At 46.5% G+C, this 20,154-nt stretch overlaps 1 protein-coding gene across 1 annotated transcript; it reads right to left on the bottom strand.

The window, feature by feature from the left end:
* Positions 1-3,882: 3,882 nt before the first annotated feature.
* Positions 3,883-15,890, bottom strand: LOC140722004 (uncharacterized). The gene is made up of 2 exons (XM_073036818.1): positions 15,807-15,890; positions 3,883-7,528 (listed from the first exon to the last, which is right to left on the bottom strand). Exon 2 carries the CDS (start codon positions 6,593-6,595, stop codon positions 4,901-4,903), a length of 1,695 nt encoding a protein of 564 aa, XP_072892919.1. The 5' UTR covers positions 6,596-7,528; positions 15,807-15,890; the 3' UTR covers positions 3,883-4,900.
* Positions 15,891-20,154: the final 4,264 nt, after the last annotated feature.

Below are 20,154 nucleotides of genomic sequence, written 5' to 3'. Positions count from 1 at the left end.
CTACACAGGACTGCATAAAGTGCACAAAAACAGTGCAGGCATTACAATAAATAATAAACAGGACAATAGGGCAAGGTGTCAGTCCAGGCTTCGGGTATTGTGGAGCCTGATGGCTTGGAGGAAGAAACTGCTACATCGTCTGGTCGTGAGAGCCCGAATGCTTCGGAGCCTTCTCCCAGACGGCAGGAGGGAGAAGTGATTGTATGAGGGGTGCATGGGGTCCTTAATAATGTTGTTTCCTTTGCGGATGCAGCGTGTAGTGTAAATGTCGGTGATGGCGGGAAGAGACACCCCGATGATCCTCTCAGCTGATCTCACTATCCGCTGCAGGGTCTTGCGATCCGAGATGGTGCAATTTCCGAACCAGGCAGTGATGCAGCTGCTCAGGATACTCTCAATACAACCCCTGTAGAATGTGTTGAGAATGGGGGGTGGGAGACGGACTTTACTCAGCCTTCGCAGAAAGTAGAGACGTTGCCAGGCTTCTTTGCTATGGAGCCGGTGTTGAGGGATCCGGTGAGATTCTCCGTCAGGTGAGCACCAAGTAATTTGGTGCTCTTTACGATCTCTACCGAGGAGCCGTCAATGTTCAGCGGGGAGTGGTCGCTCTGTGCCCTCCTGAAGTCAACAACCATCTCTTTTGTTTTGTTCACATTCAGAGACAGGTTGTTGGCTCTGCACCAGTCCGTTAGCCGCTGCACCTCCTCTCTGTAAGCTGACTCGTCGTTCTTGCTGTTGAGACCCACCTCGGTGGTGTCATCGGCGAACTTGATGATATGGTTCGAGCTGTGATTTGCAGCACAGTCGTGGGTCAGCAGAGTGAACAGCAGTGGACCGAGCACGCAGCCCTGGGGAGCCCCCGTGCTCAGTGTGATGATGTTGGAGATGCTGTTCCCGATCCGGACTGACTGAGGTCTCCCAGTCAGGAAGTCTAGGATCCAGTTGCAGAGAGAGGTGTTCAGGCCCAGTAGGCTCAGCTTTCCAATCAGCTTCTGAGGGATCATTGTGTTGAATGCTGAACTGATGTCTATGAACAGCATCCGAACGCATGTGTCTTTTTTGTCCAGGTGGGTTAGGGCCAGGTGGAGGGAGGTAGCAATGGCAGCATCTGTTGAGCGGTTGGGACGGCACGCAAACTGCAGGGGGTCCAGTGAGGGGGGCAGCAGGGTCTTGATATGCCTCATGACGAGCCTCTCGAAAAACTTCATGATGATGGATGTGAGTGCAACGGGACGGTAGTCATTCAGGCAGGACACTGAAGACTTCTTCGGCACGGGGACGATGGTGGCGGCCTTGAAGCACGTTGGAACGGTGGCGCTACTCAGGGAGATGTTGAAGATGTCAGTGAGAACACCTGCTAGCTGGTCTGCAGGTGATGTTGTCCTGTAATTTGTGATGTCCTGGATGCCCTTCCACATGCGCCTCGTGTCGCCGCTGTCCTGGAAGTGGCTGTGGATTAGCTGGGCGTGTGCACGCTTTGCAGCTGCTTTCTGGAAATCAGGGTGCCAGCAAGATTGTAATAATGTATTAACCATTCAACCATTCCCTCCTTGCCCAGGCGTGTACATAATCTATCAAAATAGGTAAGAACACAGAGGGAACACAGACCTGACCTGCAGGGGTCACCCATAAATTGTTCTGAGGTTCAAGGTGGCAAACCATGTGGGACCATAGTTCGCGCTCTCCTTCAGGGGCGTCCTCCTGAAACGTACGTATCTCCCCCATGTCTGGCCTCCCCGTCCGTAGATTTTGTCTAATAGGAGCTTGCTGGGTTCCCGAGGGGTCTAAACGTGTGGGATTCGAGGCTGTCTGTCTCGCTGCTGCATCAGCCCTGGCATTACCCTTAGATATCTCATCAGATTCCCCAGTATGGGCTGCACATTCCATAATAGACAAAACTCGAGGTAGCTGTAGAGTGCTGAGTAAGTTGTTTGCAAAGGTCGGTTAAAATGGGGGAGCCAAAACAAGTCAGGAATCCCTCAAAGCTCCGTAGTCTTTGCATAACGGGAGTCTCTGTAAAAGTTCTCATTTAAATCTGTTGCTAGGATACAGGCACGAGTCAGAGTGAGCAGCTCAGCCTTCAGGACGGACACAGCTGTTTCGAAAGAGGCTGACGTCACTGTCCGTCATTATCACATAGCCAGAACATTGTCCCCGTGTTGGATTACCAAAGACCTTCCATCCTCATAAAACGTTGCCTCGGGCTTGAGGGGGTAATCAGAAGGGGTGGGAGAGTCTGTCCTTCTTTCACGGTGATCCAAACAGGGGGGTGAATTTGGTGCGGCCGACCTCATGGACTGAAATTGTCCGGAGATGTGGTACAATGTCTTGGGTTCGGTCAATACTAAAAGAGTGTCTTGCAAGATGTCCCGTCTTCACCTCTGACTCCTTCCAGCATCGGAGTTGGCCAAGTCCAGCCAGTCTCCCTTGGTGCTAGAGGCCTGTTTCGTCAGGGTGTAGGCAAGAAACCCACGCTCTTTAGCTTGAACGCCGGGCAAACCCTAACGGTGGTATGGGGAAGCACCAATCCTGTCTGTCGCCAAAGGAAACCTGGAACTTCGGCCAGTAATGCACTGCCCTCTTTTCCTTTAACCTCTCCAGTCATCTCTTGAGGCTTCCACGGTGCATACACAGGAATCACTGAGAGCTGTCCCTCCTCCGCTGCTCATGGATTAGGCAGCATTCGGGTGGGCAATTGTCTCTGTGGAGCCATCAACTCTGGGGTTTCAGTGGATTCTCCCCTCCCTGTCTTGGAATAATCCTCTGTATTCCCTTTCTGGATCTGAGGGTATAGACAGCCTCCCCTTCCCCGCTGCCGCTGTTTTACCCGAGCGGCCACCGTATCTGAGTACTGGGAGGATTGGGGTTCGGGAGCACTGGGTGCACTCGGCCCCTGGTAAGGTGGGGGGAGTACGGTGGGTGCCCACTCCTCATCACGGTCACCGCCCTCAAACAGGATCTGTATCCCAGACATGGGTTCGGGATCCCTTGTTTCCCTGTCAGTTCGAACTTTAGACTGACGTTCCTGCCCTTCTCTCCTATCCAGGCCGGCCTTGGTTTGCTGACGTTGTTTTTCCTGCTCTCGCTTTCGACGCCCATTCACCTATTCACACTCCGCCTTTAGCGTCTCGCAACCTTCTGCAGTACGTACCTCTCTCCCTTTGTCACACGCATTATCCCTCCAACTTGCTAATAATGTACTGTTCCACTTTCCATCTGCCTTATCCTTCCATTGCCCTTTCAACAATTTCCACTTCTTCTTCGATATCAAATTTACTGCTTGTTCTCAAGAGGTAATATCGCAGGCTCCCGCTCAGTGGCCACATTTTTCCCCCCAATCTTTTTATTCAGCGCTATGGTCAACATTCACAAATCTTTTTCCTTGTCTGGAAAACTCTCACACGCTTTGTGTAGGGCTGCTCTCGGCCCACTCGTATCACTCGACTCCATGCCCTCTAAGTAATTTACCCGGCACAAAGCCTCCTGCTCAATTAATAATCAGATAAATTTACCCAGCAGGCACCGCCTGCTGAATTGATAAATTTACCCAGCAAGTCTGTCTCCTGCCCAGTTAGTGAAATTAACCCGGTACCGCCTCCTGCTCAATTAATAAAATTTGCCTACTTTCTACAAGTCTTCCGACAGATACTTTCCCGATCCTATCAAGATATGCAAGCAGCCCTCGGCGAGGAACCGTGCCTCCAAAGGAACTACCGGAGAGCGACAAAAGGTGAAATACCCGTTGGGCGCCCGTTCGGTCTCCGCAATCCCCGGAGTGGTCCGGCCGCTTACTCAGTCTGTCTGCTTCGCACTCTCTGTATTGGGATCCTGTTCGTGACGCCCAATGTTAAAGTCGAATCTGAATAAAACTCGGGAGACCAGTTTCCTCTCGGCACCACAGTTTATTGGATTCTCTTGCAAGAGTTTGAGACCCAGTTATCAAAGGGAAGGCATGTCAGTGCTGCCAACCATCTGACAAGTGGACTCTCTCAGTCAGGTTACAGCAGTATATTTATACATAGTAAGTCCCATAAGTCACTGTTGCAAGCTGCTATTAGAACTGGTACGCCCACCAAGTCTGTTAGTGCAAAACTTGTCTTAGATAACAGAGTGCACTAACTCAAGGCTTGAATACAGATGAATATACAGTCCAGTCCTTATCAGCTATTCCCTTTGCAAGGTCCTGACTTCATTCCAGACAGATGTTCATTGCTGTCCTTATCGATGAGTGCTTACTCAAACACGGGTACAATATACATTATCAAATTCTCAATGTCCCTCTGACAATTAAAAGGAAACCAGTATAAGCCGTTTACTTTCTTAACTGCTGAAGACAGAGTTTACTTTTGTTCAAAAATTCCTATTTAGTCCCACTTATTCTTTTAGCTAGAGGTTACTTGGGTTCAAAATGATTTTTTATATATCCGCATTTCCTCAGAATGGTTTCTCCTCAGTGTGAGTTTGCTGATGTCTCGAGAGCTGAGATGAACGACTGAATCCTTTCCCACATTCAGAGCAGGTGAACGGCCTCTCCCCAGTGTGAACAAGCTGATGTTCTTTCAGCTGAGCTGAATCGGTGAATCCCTTCCCACATTCTGGGCAGATGAATGGCTTCTCCCCAGTGTGAATTCGCTGGTGTCTCAAGAGCTGAGAAGAACGACTGAATCCTTTCCCACATTCAGAGCAGATGAATGGCCTCTCCCCAGTGTGGACTCGCTGATGTAACTTCAGTTGAGATGACTGAGTGAATCTCTTCCCACATTCAGAGCAGACAAACGGCTTCTCCCCAGTGTGAACTCACTGATGTAACTTCAGTTGAGATGACTGGGTGAATCCTTTCCCACATTCAGAGCATGTGAATGGTTTCTCCTCACTGTGATCTAACTGGTGCGTTAATAGACTAAAACGCCGAGTGAATCCTTTCCCACAGTCTGAGCAGGTGAACGGCCTCTCCACAGTGTGAACAAACTGATGTTCTTTCTGAGCAGATGAATGGTTTCTCCCCAGTGTGAATTTGCTGGTGTCTCAGGAGTTGAGATGAACGAATGAATCCTTTCCCACATTCTGAGCAAGTGAACGGCTTCTCCCCGGTGTGGACTCTCTGATGTAACTTCAGTTGAGCTGACTGGGTGAATTCTTTCCCACATTCAGAGCATGTGAACGGCTTCTCTCCAGTGTGGATTCGCTGATGTACCTTCAGTTGAGCTGACTGGGCGAATCGTTTCCCACATTCAGAGCATGTGAACGGCTTCTCCCCAGTGTGAACTCGCTGGTGGCTGTGTAGGTTGGACGAGTGAGTGAATCCCTTCCCACATTCTGAGCAGATGAATGGTTTCTCCCCAGTGTGAATTTGCTGGTGTCTCAGGAGTTGAGATGAACGAATGAATCCTTTCCCACATTCTGAGCAAGTGAATGGTTTCTCCCCAGTGTGAATTTGCTGGTGTCTCAGGAGTTGAGATGAACGAATGAATCCTTTCCCACATTCTGAGCAAGTGAACGGCTTCTCCCCGGTGTGGACTCTCTGATGTAACTTCAGTTGAGCTGACTGGGTGAATCCTTTCCCACATTCAGAGCATGTGAACGGCTTCTCTCCAGTGTGGATTCGCTGATGCTCCTTCAGTTGAGCTGACTGAGCGAATCCTTTCCCACATTCAGAGCATGTGAACGGCTTCTCCCCAGTGTGAACTCGCTGGTGGCTGTGTAGGTTGGACGAGTGAGTGAATCCCTTCCCACAGTCAGAGCAGGTGAACGGCCTCTCCCCAGTGTGAACTCGCTGATGTACCTTCAGTTCAGATGACCGAACAAATCCTTTCCCACATTCAGAGCAGGTGAACGGCTTCTCCCCAGTATGAACTCGCTGATGGGACTTCAGTTCAGATGACCGAACAAATCCCTTCCCACACTCAGAGCAGGTGAACGGCCTCTCCCCAGTGTGAACTCGCTGATGTACCTTCAGTTCAGATGACCGAACAAATCCTTTCCCACATTCAGAGCAGGTGAATGGCTTCTCCCCAGTATGAACTCGCTGATGTGACTTCAGTTGAGATGACCGAGCAAATCCTTTCCCACATTCAGAGCAAGTGAATGGCTTCTCCCCAGTGTGGACTCGCTGGTGTCTGTGTAGGTTGGACAAGTGAGTGAATCCCTTCCCACACTCAGAGCAGGTGTATGGCCTCTCACTAGTGTAAACTCGCTGATGTAACTTCAGTTCAAATGACCGAACAAATCCTTTCCCACATTCAGAGCAGGTGAACAGCTTCTCCCCAGTATGAACTCGCTGATGGGACTTCAGTTCAGATGACTGAGCGAATACCTTCCCACATTCAGAGCAAGTGAACGGCTTCTCCCCAGTGTGAATTCGCTGGTGTCTGTGCAGGTTGGACGAGTGAGCGAATCCCTTCCCACAGTCTGAGCAGGTGAACGGCCTCCCCCCAGTGTGAACTCGCTGATGTACCTTCAGTACAGATGACCGAGCGAATCCTTTCCCACATTCAGAGCAAGTGAACGGCTTCTCCCCAGTGTGGACTCGCTGATGTGACTTCAGTTGAGATGACTGGGTGAATCCCTTCTCACAGTCTGAGTTTGTGAATGGCATCTCCCTAGTGTGAACTAACTTATGTTGCAGCAGGTGATTTGACTGAGTGAATGCCTTCCCACAGTCTGAGCAGGTGAATGGCCTCTCCCCAGTGTGAACCCGCTGGTGTCTATGTAGTGTGGACGAGTGAGTGAATCTCTTCCCACAGTCTGAGCAGGTGAATGGCCTCTTCTCAGTGTGAACTCGCTGCTGTTCATTCAGTTGAGATGATTGAGTGAACCCGTTCCCCTATTCAGAGCAGGTGAATGGCTTCTCCCCGGTGTGAACTCATTGGTGTCACTGTGGTCTGTTTGAGCGTGTGAATGTCTTCCCACCATCCGAGCAGGTCAATGTCCTCTCACTGGTGAACTTTAGGATATATCTTCAGCATCGACAATGGAACAAATTGCTTCCCACTTGCAGAATAGGTGGAGCATCTCACTCTGGTGTGAACTTGCTGATGTATCTTCAGGCTGGATGACTGAGTAGTTCCCCTCCCTCACACAGAGCAGGTGAATGGCCTCTTCCCACGGTGAACTCACTAGCGTGTTTGCGGGGAGGCTGTGAGTGAATCCCTTACCACACTGAGAGAAGGAGAATGATACCTGACTACGATCAATTCTCTGGCAATTCAGAAAGTCAGAAGTTTTGAATCCCTTGTAGTTTTGAAGTTTTGAATGCAGTTGAAGAACTGATCTCCAGTGAACAAATGCTGGTGTGTTCACAGCACCCCGGTTCCAGTGGATTTCACTGAGTTACAACAGAAAACTTGATTTCAGAGACAAAACACATTACCAGATGGTATGAGATAATGCTTCATCTCCATGGATTAACAACAGATGTGTTGGTGATGCAAAGAAAATATTTGGTCACTCCTTAAATATCCGGAGTCAGCAAAACTGATGTGTTGTTGTGTTTGAGATTCCCGTGCACAAGTGTTCTGTCATTTCAAACCTGTAAAAATATTTGCAAAATACATCAATGGGTGAAGGTCAGTATTTCAGGAGAGATTATAGTCTGTGGTGAGAACATAAGAAATAGGAGCAGGAGTCACCCATCTGGCCCATCGAGCCTGCTCTGCCATTTAATAAGAACATGGCTGATCTGGCGATGGACATCTCCACCTACCTGCCTTTCCCCCATAACCCTTAATTCCCCTGCTATGCCAAAATCTATCCAACCTGGTCTTAAATATATTCACTGAGGTAGTCTCCACTCCTTCATTGAGCAGAGAAATCCACAGATTCACCACCCTCTGGGAAAAACAGTTCCTCCTCATCTCCATCCCAATTTCGCCCAAATCTTGAGGCGACATCCTCTAGTTCTAGCCTCATCCACCAGTGGAAACAACTTTCCTACCTCTATCTTATCTATTCCTTTCATAATTTTACATGCTTCGATATGTTCTCCTTTGAATGAGAGCTCTGGCATCACAATTTTACCAATTTCAACTCATGTTGGGGGTACTCATCTTGAGATATACCCCAGGCTACCGTGGGAAGTGAGGGAGGAAAATGCTGGATGTCTGGTGATGATCTTTGCACCATCAGTAGAGAGGGGAAACGTACCAGAGGATGAGAAGACATTGTTCTCTTTTCAGGTAAGCCAGATAAGCCAGGAAATTACAGACCAGTGGTTCTTACTTCAGAGGAGGTCACGCTGTTGGAGAAGCTCCTGAGAGGCAGCATTTCTGAGCATTTGGAGAAGCATAATCTGATGCGGGATAGTCAGCGTGGCTCTGTCTAGGGCAGATCATGCCTTATGAACCTGATTGATTTCTTTGAGGATGTAACAAAACACACTGATGAAGGTAGAACATTGGATGTAGTATGAATGGCTTTCAGTGAGACTTTTGATAAGATTCCTCATGCAAGGCTCATTCAGAAAGTAATGAGGCAAGGATCCAAGTAGACCTTGCTTTGTGGATCCAGAATTGGCTTGCCCATAGAAGCCAAAAGGTGGCTGTAGATGGTTCGTATTCTGCATGGAGGACGGTGACCAGTGGTGTTCCACAGGGATGTGTTCTGAGACTCCTTCTCTTTGTGATCTTTATAAATGATCTTAATGAGGAAGCAGAAGGGTGGGTCAGTAAGTTTGCTGATGACACAAAAGCTGAGGGTGTTGTGAGCAGTCTGGACAGTTCTCCAGAGGTTACAGCAGGACATCGATAGAATGCAGAACCGGCAGATGGAGTTCAACCCAGATAAGTGTGCTGTGGTTTATTTCAGTACATCAGATTTGAAGACAGAATGTAATATTATGTTAGGACTCTTGGCAGTGTGGAGGATCAGCTAGATCTTGGGGTCCATGTCAATTTTACACTTAAAGCTGCAGCACTGATTGACATTGTTGTTAAGAAGGCCTTCATCAACCATGGAACTGAGTCCAAGAGTGGTGAGGTAATGTTGCAGCTATATAAGACCTGATTTATACCCCACTTAGAGTATTCTATTACCTCATTACAGGAAGGTTGTGGATACTATAGAAAGAGTGCAGAGGAGATTTACAAGGATGTTGCATGGATTGAAGAACATGCCTTATGAGAATAGGTTGAGTGAACTTTAGAGTGACGGAGGATGAGAGGTGACCTGATAGATGTGTATAAGATGATGAGAGGCATTGATCGTGTGGACAGCCAGAGGCTTTTTCCTGGGGCTGAATTGGCAAACACAAGGGGCATTGTGTTAAGGTGCTTGGAAGTAGGGTCCATGGGGATGTCAGAGGTAGGTTTCTCACACAGAGAGTAGCAGGTGTATGGAATACACAGCCAGCGATGACAGTACAGGCAGATACCATACAGTCTTTTGAGAGACTCAAATAATTTCATGGAGCTTAGAATACACAGAGTGCAATGCAGTTGGGAAATACGAGGCAGTTTCTAGAATAGATTACATGGACGGCACAACACTGTGGGCTGAAGGGCCTGCATTATATTGTAGATTTCTATGTTTCCATATGCACTCATCTTCTAACAAGGCACGGATCAGACATTCTGACTGACCATCAAATTATCTGACTATATCCCTGTCTTTATGAGAATGGGCTGTTTCTGACTTCAATCAACCTGTGACTTGGCTCAATCTGTCTCTGTCCTTTGGTATTATTTCAAGTTCTGGTCATGTTCCACAATACTACAAAGATCACTTGTTACTGCATGTACGATCCTGGAGATTTACTAATTACTTGGATCGCCCCCCCCATCTGCTGATTGACAGTGATGAACCCATCGATGGCAATGCCAATGAATATATAGTGGAGGGCAGTGGTTATTCTCATTGGAGTGCGGTACCTTTGTGATCTGAAAGCCAGAAGTCACTTGTCATCGAGGCAAAGCTGTTTCATATCGTTATTAACCCAGAGAGAACTAAATCTGATGGAAGGTTTTATTTCCATACAGCACTAATTGACATTTTCACTGACTGGAAGGTAAACTTTTCAACCGAGCTTAACTGGGAATTATTTTTTCCTTCGGATTCATAATCCTTGGATTTACATAGTGGAGCTCGGCAATGTTTAGGAGATACATCCGCTCGCACTTCCTTCGACTGTACGGAACAACACCGGCAATACCGCCCATGGCTGCCTCTTTACCCAGAAACCCTCACGAAGAGAAACCTCCCGGTGTTGTTGGGTTGGTCGTGGGCTGGGCTGAGAGTTTGGAAGGTGGTGGTGCATGTGTGAATGTGGTTTGGAACTTGTTGAGGGAAAGAGAGTCGGGAAGGAGAGGGAATTGCTGGGAGGGGATTGCCTGGGTCTGGTAATGGCAGACAAGGTGAGAGGAGGGGCTGAGGGAAAGAGAGTGGAGAAGCAGCGGGATATGGATTTGGGATCAGAGGCAGGTAGCTGTGGAGAAATGGATTATTGTGAAGGGAGAAATAAAGGGAATAAGGAGATAGTGAGGGGATGGATGAAAACCGAGACAAAGGGAATAAAAGAATAAGAAATGACAATGGAGAGAGTTCTGAAAGTGAGGAAGATGAAGAAGTTCAGAGAGGAGGTGTTGTCATAATTAGGTTTAATGAGAAGGTGCAAGGACACATGAAGATAATTAACCCATTTTTGCTAACAAAAACTCTGGCAAATAAGATAGGGGAAATAGTATTTGCAAAAGTCCTTAATGATGGCAATCTATTAGTAAGATGTGCGAATGAGGAACAACTTGAGAAAGCACTCAAGCTAAAAGAGATAGAAAAATGCAAGGTGGAAATATACAGGGAAGGTGGGAGCACGAAATGGTGGTTGTAAAGGAGTGATCACGGGTGTACCAATGAGTATAAATATGGAGGAGCTGAAGAGGAATATCAAAGGGGGGAAAGTAATTAATGTTCTGAGACTGAAAACAATAAAGGAGGGAATGAAAAAGGAAAGTGAAATAGTATTGATTGAATTTGAAGAAGAAAGAATGCCAAGGAAAGTGTTCCTGGGTTTCATGACATACCCAGTAAGGGTATATGTGCCAAAGCCATTGAGGTGCTATAATTGTCAAAGGTTTGGACACATAGCTAAAAACTGTAAAAGGCAGAGGAGATGTGCTAGATGTGGGGATGATCATGAATATGGAAAGTGCGGAACAGGAGTGCAACCAAAATCCAAAATGCTGTAATTGTGGAGGAGTTCATAATGTGGCGTATAGTGGGTGTGAGGTTATGAGACGGGAGAATAAAATTCAAGAAATAAGAGTGAAAAGAAGGATCCGTTATGCAGAAGCTGTAAGAATGTCAAGAGAACAGAATAATGCTTCTAATGATCAGAGAGCAATACGGATGCAAGAGATGCAGCGAAGAGTAAATGACAGGATTTATGTGGAAAATAAAGCTGTAGTAACATTCATTGCAGGAGTCATTATTAGTACGGCAGAGGTAAAGTCAAAAAGTGACAAAATTCAGCTGGTGGTCAAAGCAGCAGTAAACCATTTAGGGTTAGCAGGACTGACATGGGAAGAAGTGAGGGAGAACCTCACTAATCAGACAAGCCAGGAAGTGTCATAGGTTAGTTAGTACTCATTATGGTGATTCTTTTGCAATGGAATGTAAGGAGTTTACTGGCCAATGGCTAGGAATTTAAGGAATTTATTAAAGAAATGGTTGTAAAACCGGATGTAGTGTGTATTCAGGAAAATTGGTTGAAACCAGTTTTAGACTTTGTGGTACATGGGTTTACAATGATAAGGAAAGATAGAAATCTAGGGGGAGGAGGAGGTTGTGCTATGTTAATCACGCAAAGTACACCGTAGAGAGAACTGGAAAAAGGAGTCGATCAGGAGTACATAGTGGTGGAAATATGGGAGAGAGGGGAGGGAGTGGTTATAATTAACTACTACAATCCATGTAAAAGGTTGGATTTGTACAGCTTACTAAGGATACAAGGACAAAATAGACACAAAGTAGTGTGGTGTTCAGATTTCAATGCTCACAGCACAATATGAGGGGATCCGATTACAGATTCAAATGGAACGGTAATTGAAGATTTGATGGAAGAAAGGGATTTGGTATGTATGAGTGATGGTAGAGGAACAAGGATAAACATAACAACAGGAACTGAGTCGGTATTAGATATTACGTTAGTGTCTAATGTCTTGGCTGGCATCAGTAACTGGGTAGTTTGGACTGCTTCAACAGTAGGCAGTGATCACTACCCAGTTTTATGTTCAGTGGGTGAAAGAGTTGAAATAAGACCAGGTGGGGGAGTCCCAAAGTGGGTGTTTGGAAAAGCAGATTGGGGTAAGTTCCAGAAGTTAAGTGAAGAAGCATTGTCAAAGATTGACATTTCTGGAGATATAGATTAATTAAACAGTCAGGTGACTTCAGCAATTGTTATGGCAGCAGAAGGATCTATACCCAGGAGTAAAAATAGGATGAATAGAAAAATAGTGCCATGGTGGTCAGAGGAATGTTGTCAGGCTGTAAAAACCAGAAATAGAGCAATCAGGCTAGTTAAAAGAACCCATAATATGCAGCATTTGATTCAATATAAGAAGGCACAGGCAGTGGTGAGAAGAACTATACGTCAAGCTAAAAGGGCAAGTTGGAGGAGTTTTTGCAACAAAATAGGAAGAACAACGCCCGTGGGAGAGGTATGGGGAATGATTAAGAGGATGGGGGGAGATAGAAGGGATTGGGAGTATCCAGTAATGATGTCTGAGGAGGAAACAGCAGTCTCCAGCAGGGATAAGGCTGAGATCATGGCCAAGTCATTTGTAAAGATACATAGTTCAGAAAATTTGTCTGAAGAAGGGAGAAGGAGAAGGGAAAGAACAATGAGTCAATACCCAGGTGTGTTAAACAGGAGGGAAGAAACATATGATATAATTGATGATCCATTTACTTTGGCAGAAATGGTGAGAGCAATAAAGAGATCGAGACCAGGGAAAGATCTAATATGCTACTTTATGCTAAAAAATCTAGGAGAAGGAGCGCTCTTGAAGTTACTGCATTTTTACAACAGTGTGGGAGGAGGGAAGATTGCCAAGTGCATGGAAAGAAGCAGTAGTAATTCCAATAAGGAAACCTGGCAAGGATCCGTCAAAACCCACTAGCTACAGGCCAATAGCACTAACATCAAATATATGTAAGGTAATGGAAAGGATGATAACTGAAAGGTTATCATATGATCTTGAGAAGAGAGGAATGCTGGCAAGTTATCAGAGTGGTTTTAGGAAGGGAAGGAATTCCATGGACTCAGTGATAAGGTTAGAGACTGAAATAAGAAAGGCCCAGGCAAATATAGAAGCAGTAGCCTATGAAAATTGAAAAAGCCTATGATATGATGTGGAAGGAAGGATTATTATTTAAACTGCACAAGATGGGGGTTGGGGGGAGAGTTTTTAATTGGATTAAAGATTTTTTGTTTGGTAGACAAATTCAAGTTCGGATTGGATCAGAATTATCAAAACAGTACATAGTGGGAAATGGCACACCTCAGGGTAGTGTGATCAGCCCCTTACTTTTCATCATTATGATCAATGATGTCTTCACAAAGGTACCAGTGGATATAGGTAGGTCACTGTTTGCATGGGGCCTTGTGGAAAAGAGGCGGGAACACGGAGCATATAATCAGGAAACTACAAGGAGCATTTGATGAAGTGGTAGAGTGGGGTTATGATTGGGGATGTAGATTTTCAGTGGAAAAAACTCAGACTGTATTTTCCACTAGGAAAAGAATTGAAGTAGGGAAGAAGTTAAGGATGCATGGGATTGATTTAGAAAGGGTTGGATCATTTAAATTTCTGGGAGTTATATTTGATTCACGATTAACATGGGCAGACCATATCAGGAAAGTTGAGGAGAAATGTAAAAAAGTAATAAACGTGATGAGATATTTGACTGGTAGGGAATGGGAGCAAGTTGTTCAGCATTAAAGAGAATGGATGTGACTTTAGTAAGATCTGTGTTGGATTATGGAAGTGTAGCATATGGATCAGCAGCTAGGTCTCTTATAAGGAAACTGGATGTGATTCAGGCTCAGGTTTTGAGAGTGTGCAGTGGGGCTTTTAAAACATCACCAGTCTCAGCCCTGCAGGTAGAAATGGGAACAATGCCTTTGGAATTAAGAAGGATGCAATTGATGACAAACTACTGGGTTAATTTGCAGGGACACGATGATTCCCACCCTGCTAAAGGAGTGTTGCAGGAGTCCTGGGAAAATGGGAGGTTTCAGAGGGAAAACTTTAGTTGGGTAGGGAATGATATTGCTAGATCATGTGGAGTGTTTGATCTAAGGATAAGTCCTTCAGTAGTTTATCTGGTTGTAGCTCCATGTAAGCTGGTATGGCCTGACGTAGACTGGCATTTGTTAGAGGTAAAAAGGAAAGGAAAGTATAAAACTGATTTGGTAAGTGCATTTAACTGTTATGTGATGGAAATGTATAGTGATTATACTCAGGTCTATACAGATGGTGCTAAGGAACCTGAGACAGGAGTGACAAGGTTTGGGGTGGCAATACCAGCAAAAGCAATTGCAATCAGCAGAAGAACATCTGATAAGTTAGCGGTGTGTACAGTGGAGATGATGGCAGTGTTGGTTGTGTTGCGTTGGGTGGAGAAAACTAAACTAGTCAAAGCGTTGATATGCTCAGATTCATCTTCAGTACTAGCAAGTTTAAGGTCTTCTCACTCAAACAGCCGGCAAGATGTACTTCATGAAGTCCTTCAGTCAGTCACAAGAGTTGCAAATCAGGGAGGTCAGGTTAAATTTCTATGGGTTCCAGCTCATGTAGGGGTGAAGGGCAATGAAAGGGTGGATGAGTTGGCAAAGAGGGCAATAAAGAAAGACAATATAGAAATGCACATTAGTATTAGTAAAGCAGAGGTTAAGTGTGTAATCTGGGGAAAAAAATAACCAAATGTGGCAAGAAAGATGGGACAGGGAGGGGAAAGGGAGGCATTTATATCAAATACAAAAAAGTGTTGCAGTTACAAGGGTAGGAAGTAGATACAGAAGAGAGGAAATTGTGTGGACTAGGTTAAGGCTGGGGCACTGTGCACTAAACCAAACACTGAAATTGATAGGGAAACACCAGGCAGGACTGTGTGAGGAATGTCAGGAAGAGGAGTCAGTAGAGCATGTAGTTCTGAGTTGCAGGAAGTATGGGATACAGAGAGAGATGATGAGAATTAATCTAAGGGAACTGGGAGTGCAGGAATTCACATTAAAAGGGTTGCTGGGCATGGGTGAGAGAACACAGGTCAGGGTATTTTTAGCTTTCTTAAGGGGTACAGGGGTTTTTATAGGATATGATGGATACACAGAAATAGGGTACTAGGATGGGGAGGATAAAGTGTAGGTTATGTGTATGTGTCCGATTGGATGAAGGGATTTAGAATGTGAGTCCATCGCATCTCCGGAGCAGAAGGTGACGGTAATCCACCATTAAGCTGGGTGCCAACCGCTGTAAAACAAGAGAGGGAGGGGGAGAGAGAGGGGGGAGGGGGAGAGAGAGGGGGGAGGGGGAGAGAGGTGGGGAGGGGGAGAGAGAGGGAGAGGGAGAGGGGGAGATGGAGAGGGGAGAGAGAGGGGGAGGGAGAGGGAGAGAGAAACCTCCCTGGCCGCATTGAAAGGCCCAAGAATGCGCATGCGCCGGTAAGCATGCTCTGGGGCCGGGTACGGATCGTGGGGCTGCGACAGCGGGAGAGGACCAGGACCGCCGTCGGGTGCAGCACCAGTGTTGCTGGAAATCACAGTAATTATCCTTCGGTCGCGTTTCAGACGCCGGTGAATTAGAACCCGCTCTTACCTTTGTCCGGTCGTTTTCGGCCTCCGGGCTACTCAGCGCATGCGCGATACTCGGGATTGGTGGCGACGACTACGCATGCGCAATAATTTATCAGGCGAGAATCTGCAGATATGGAACCCAAAGCAACACAGACAAGATGCTGGAGGAACTCAGGGGGGCAGGCGGCGACTACGGAGCGGAGTGAACAGTCGGCGTTTCAGACCGACACCCTTCTTCAGGACTGGAAAGGAAGGGAGGGAGTCAGATTGTGGGGCGACATGAGGTGATAGGTGAAAACGGGAAAGGGGGAGGGGGTGAAGAGCGCTGAAGTCGGTGACAGAGATATAGGGCTGGAGAATAATAATAATAATAATAATAATAATAATAATAATAATAATAATAATAATAATAATAATAAATATTTTATTGATCCCGAGTGGGAAATTCTTTCGTTACAGCAGCAATATTTAAAATCGCACTTAGCAGTGTGAAGACTTTACTAAAAATAGAGAATAATAACATACACAATACTACTGTACCAATGTGCAATAATAATGTATGAAACAATATTGCAGAGACTATTGAACTATGATCTGTCGCAGAAAGATGTATTGAATTGACTTTATTTTTTACATCCTTCCCATACATGTGGAGTAAAACTGTTTACGTTACGCCTCCGTCTAAATGTGCAATGTGCAATCGTAGTATTTCATAGTAATTTATAATAAACAGAACAGTCAAGGTAACATAGAAATGCACTCAAATCAGCGTGAGTTAAGCAGTCTGATTCCTAGTGGAAGAAGCTGTCCCGGAGCCTGTTGGTCCTGGATTTTCTGTTGCGGTGGCGTTGCCCCGATGGTAGCTGCTGGAATAGATCATGATTACCGTGACTCAGGTGCCCCATGATCCTGCGGACCCTTTTTACACACCTGTCTCTAAAAATTTCCTGAATAATGGGAAGTTCACAACTACAGATGCGCTGGGCTGTCCGCACCACTCTCTGCAGAATCCTTCGATTAAAGTAGGTAAAGTTCCCATATCAGGCAGTGATGCAGCCAGTCGGGATGCTCTCAGTTGTGCCCCTGTAGAAAGTCCTTAGGATTTGGGGGCCCATACCAAACTTCCTCAACCGTCTGAGGTGAAAGAGGCGCTGTTGTGCCTTTTCCACCGCATAGCTTGTGTGTACAGACCACGTGAGATCCTCAGTGATGAGGATCCTGAGGAACATCAAGCTGTTTACCCTCTCAACCCCAGATCCATTGTTGTCAATAGGGGTTAGCCCGTCTCCATTCCTCCTGTAATCCACAACCAGCTCCCTTGATTTTCCGACATTGAAGGAGAGGTTGTTTTCTCGACACCATTGTGTCAGAGAGATGACTTCTTCCTTGCAGGCCACCTCATTATTGTTTGAGATTGGGCCAATCAATGTGGTGCTGTCGGCAAATTTAATGAAGAGATTGGAGCTGTGGGTGGCCGGTTAGCAGATGGACTGTTGTATGTGGTTATTACATCTGATAGGAAAGAGCTTCTGTAACGGTCCTTGTGACAGCGGTGCTGAGTGAGTCTGTTCGAAAGGGTGCTCCGCTGCCTGTGCAGTCGCTCATGGTGAAGATGTGCCCGATTGCCCGTAATGGGTGTCCATTTGTTTAGTGACACCACTCCTCTCCACCACTCACTCCAAAGAGCCCCGGTTGTGGCCAAGGACGGTTCCAAACTTTCTGATGAGTTTATTTTGCATCGATGCTGCTCCCCCAACGTAAAGCGGCAAAGAAAACTGCAGTCGCTACAACAGACTGATAAAACATCTCCAGCATCCTGCCTGACACATTCAAGGATCTCGGCTTCCTTAGAAAATGGAGACCGCTCATCCCCTTCTTGTAAACAGCCTTACTTCTGTTACTTGTGTTCTCAGCGCCCGGTTCCAGTGGATTTCACTGAGTGACATCGAAAATATTTCAGTCACGTTTCCGGCTGAGATGAGACACTACTTCATCCCCAAGGATCAACAACTGATATATCGGTGTTTCAATGGAAATATCTGGTCACTCCTTAAATATCCGGACAGAGGTGTGTTGTGTTTGAGAATTCCCGGACACAAATTGCTGTTTCTTTCCTGTAGAAAGATTTACAGAAGACATCAATGGATGAAGGACTGAATTTCGGGGACGGCATGGTCGTGTACTTTGGTAGAAGAAATAAAAGGGCAGACAGTTTTGTAACTGGAAAAAATATTTAAAAACATTAAAAATTAAAGGGCATTCTGAATCCTCGTGTAGGCTTCCCTGAAGGATAATTTGCAGGTTGAGTCGATGTTGAGGAAGTTCTCTGTGATGTTGGCATTCACTTCGAGAGGAAAAGCAAGGATGCATTGGTGAGGCTTTACAAAGAGACCTCACTTGGAGCATTGTGAGCAGTTTCCGGCCCCATATCCAAGAAAAGATGTGCTGACCTCGGAAGGGGCTCAAAGGAGCCACAGGAATTTGAACAGCACCCCACTAAGTCTGTTGACGGGACATTCACCGTCTGGACTTCAACAGTCCTCTCTCCAATTCCAGCCTCACTCTTCCTGAACATTGAACTCTCCACTTCCGCTGCACTAATCCTAACCTCACCATCAAACCCGCAGATAGGGGAGGTGCTGTAGTAGTCTGTCGGACTGACCCCTACCTTGCTGAGGCCTATCGCCAACTCTCGGACAACTCCTCTTACTGACCCCTCGAACAGGACGCCAGTAAGGAACACCAGGACATCGTCTCCCACATCATCACCAACCATTTTGACTCTGGGGATCTCCCAGCACCACCACCAACCCCATACAGTAGCTGAGCCTACTGGGCCTGAACACCTCCCTCTACAACTGGATCCTGGACTTCCTGACTGGGAGACCTCAGTCAGTCCGGATCAGGAGCAGCATCTCCAACACCATCACACTGAGCACGGGGGCTCCCCAGGGCTGCGTGCTCAGTCCACTGCTGCTCACTCCGCTGACCCACGACTGTGCTGCAACACACAGCTCGAACCACATCATCAAGTTCGCCGATGAAACGACCGTGGTGGGTCTCATCAGCAAGAACGACGAGTCAGCTTACAGAGAGGAGGTGCAGCGGCTAACGGACTGGTGCAGAGCCAACAACCTGTCTCTGAATGTGAACAAAACAAAAGAGATGGTTGTTGACTTCAGGAGGGCACGGAGCGACCACTCCCCGCTGAACATCGACGGCTCCTCGGTAGAGATCGTTAAGAGCACCAAATTTCTTTGTGTGCACCTGACGGAGAATCTCACCTGGTCTCTCAACACCAGCTCCATAGCAAAGAAAGCCCAGCAGCGTCTCTACTTTCTGCGAAGGCTGAGGAAAGTCCATCTCCCACCCCCCATCCTCATCACATTCTACAGGGGTTGTATTGAGAGCATCCTGAGCAGCTGCATCACTACCTGGTTCGGAAATTGTACCATCTCGGATCGCAATACCCTGCAGTGGATAGTGAGGTCAGCTGAGAATATCATCTGTGTCTCTCTTCCCGCCATTACGGACATTTATACTACACGCTGCATCCGCAAAGCAAATAGCATTATGAAGGACTCCACGTACCCCTCATACAAACTCTTCTCCTTCCTGCCGTCTGGGAAAAGGCTCCGAAGCATTCGGGCTCTCACGACCAGACTGTGTAACAGTTTCTTCCCCCAAGCTATCAGACTCCTCAATAGCTAGAGCCTGGACTGACACCTTGCCCTACTGTCCTGTTTATTATTTATTGTAATGCCTGCACTGTTTCTGTGCACTTTATACAGTCCTGGGTAGGTCTGTAGACTAGTGCAGTTGTTTCTTTTTTCTCTCTGTGTTGTTTTTTTAAATAGTTCAGTCCAGTTTTTGTGACATGACACAGTAACACCATGGTCCTGAAAAACGTCGTCTCATTTTTACTATGTACTGTACACAGCAGTTATGATTGAAATGACAATAAAAGTGACTTGGCTTGTCTTGACAATATTTCCCGGACCCCGAAGCTCCTGTTTCTGCCTCCTCCGCAAAATCCTAAACCCCCGTGTCCAGGTAGACCCATTGTTTCAGCTTGTTCCTCCCCAATGAACACATAGCATACCCCGACTCTGTCTTATCCCCAATCCCCCACGGTTCAGTCTCTCCCTACCTACAGCGGCATGCAAAAGTTTGGGCACCCCGCTCAAAAATTGTTACTATGAATAGCTAAGCGAGTAAAAGATGACCTGATTTCCACTTTCCATTCCCATTCTGATATGTCAATCCATGGTCTCCTCCACTGTCATAATCACGCCACACTTACACTGGAGAACCAACGCCTTATATTCCTTTTGGACAGACTGCGACCTGGTGGCATGAACAACGATTTC

This window comes from Hemitrygon akajei, unplaced genomic scaffold (assembly GCF_048418815.1).
Source record: "Hemitrygon akajei unplaced genomic scaffold, sHemAka1.3 Scf000067, whole genome shotgun sequence".
NCBI classification, from domain to species: Eukaryota; Metazoa; Chordata; class Chondrichthyes; order Myliobatiformes; family Dasyatidae; genus Hemitrygon; species Hemitrygon akajei.
The sequence above is the reverse complement of the archived record's forward strand: the minus strand, read 5'-3'. Positions and strand labels throughout refer to the sequence as shown.

What these genes read in the sequence shown, in the direction of transcription:
- LOC140722004 (XM_073036818.1), bottom strand. Translation starts at nt 6,595, where the DNA reads ATGCCATTCACAAACTCAGACTGTGAGAAGGGATTCACCCAGTCATCT.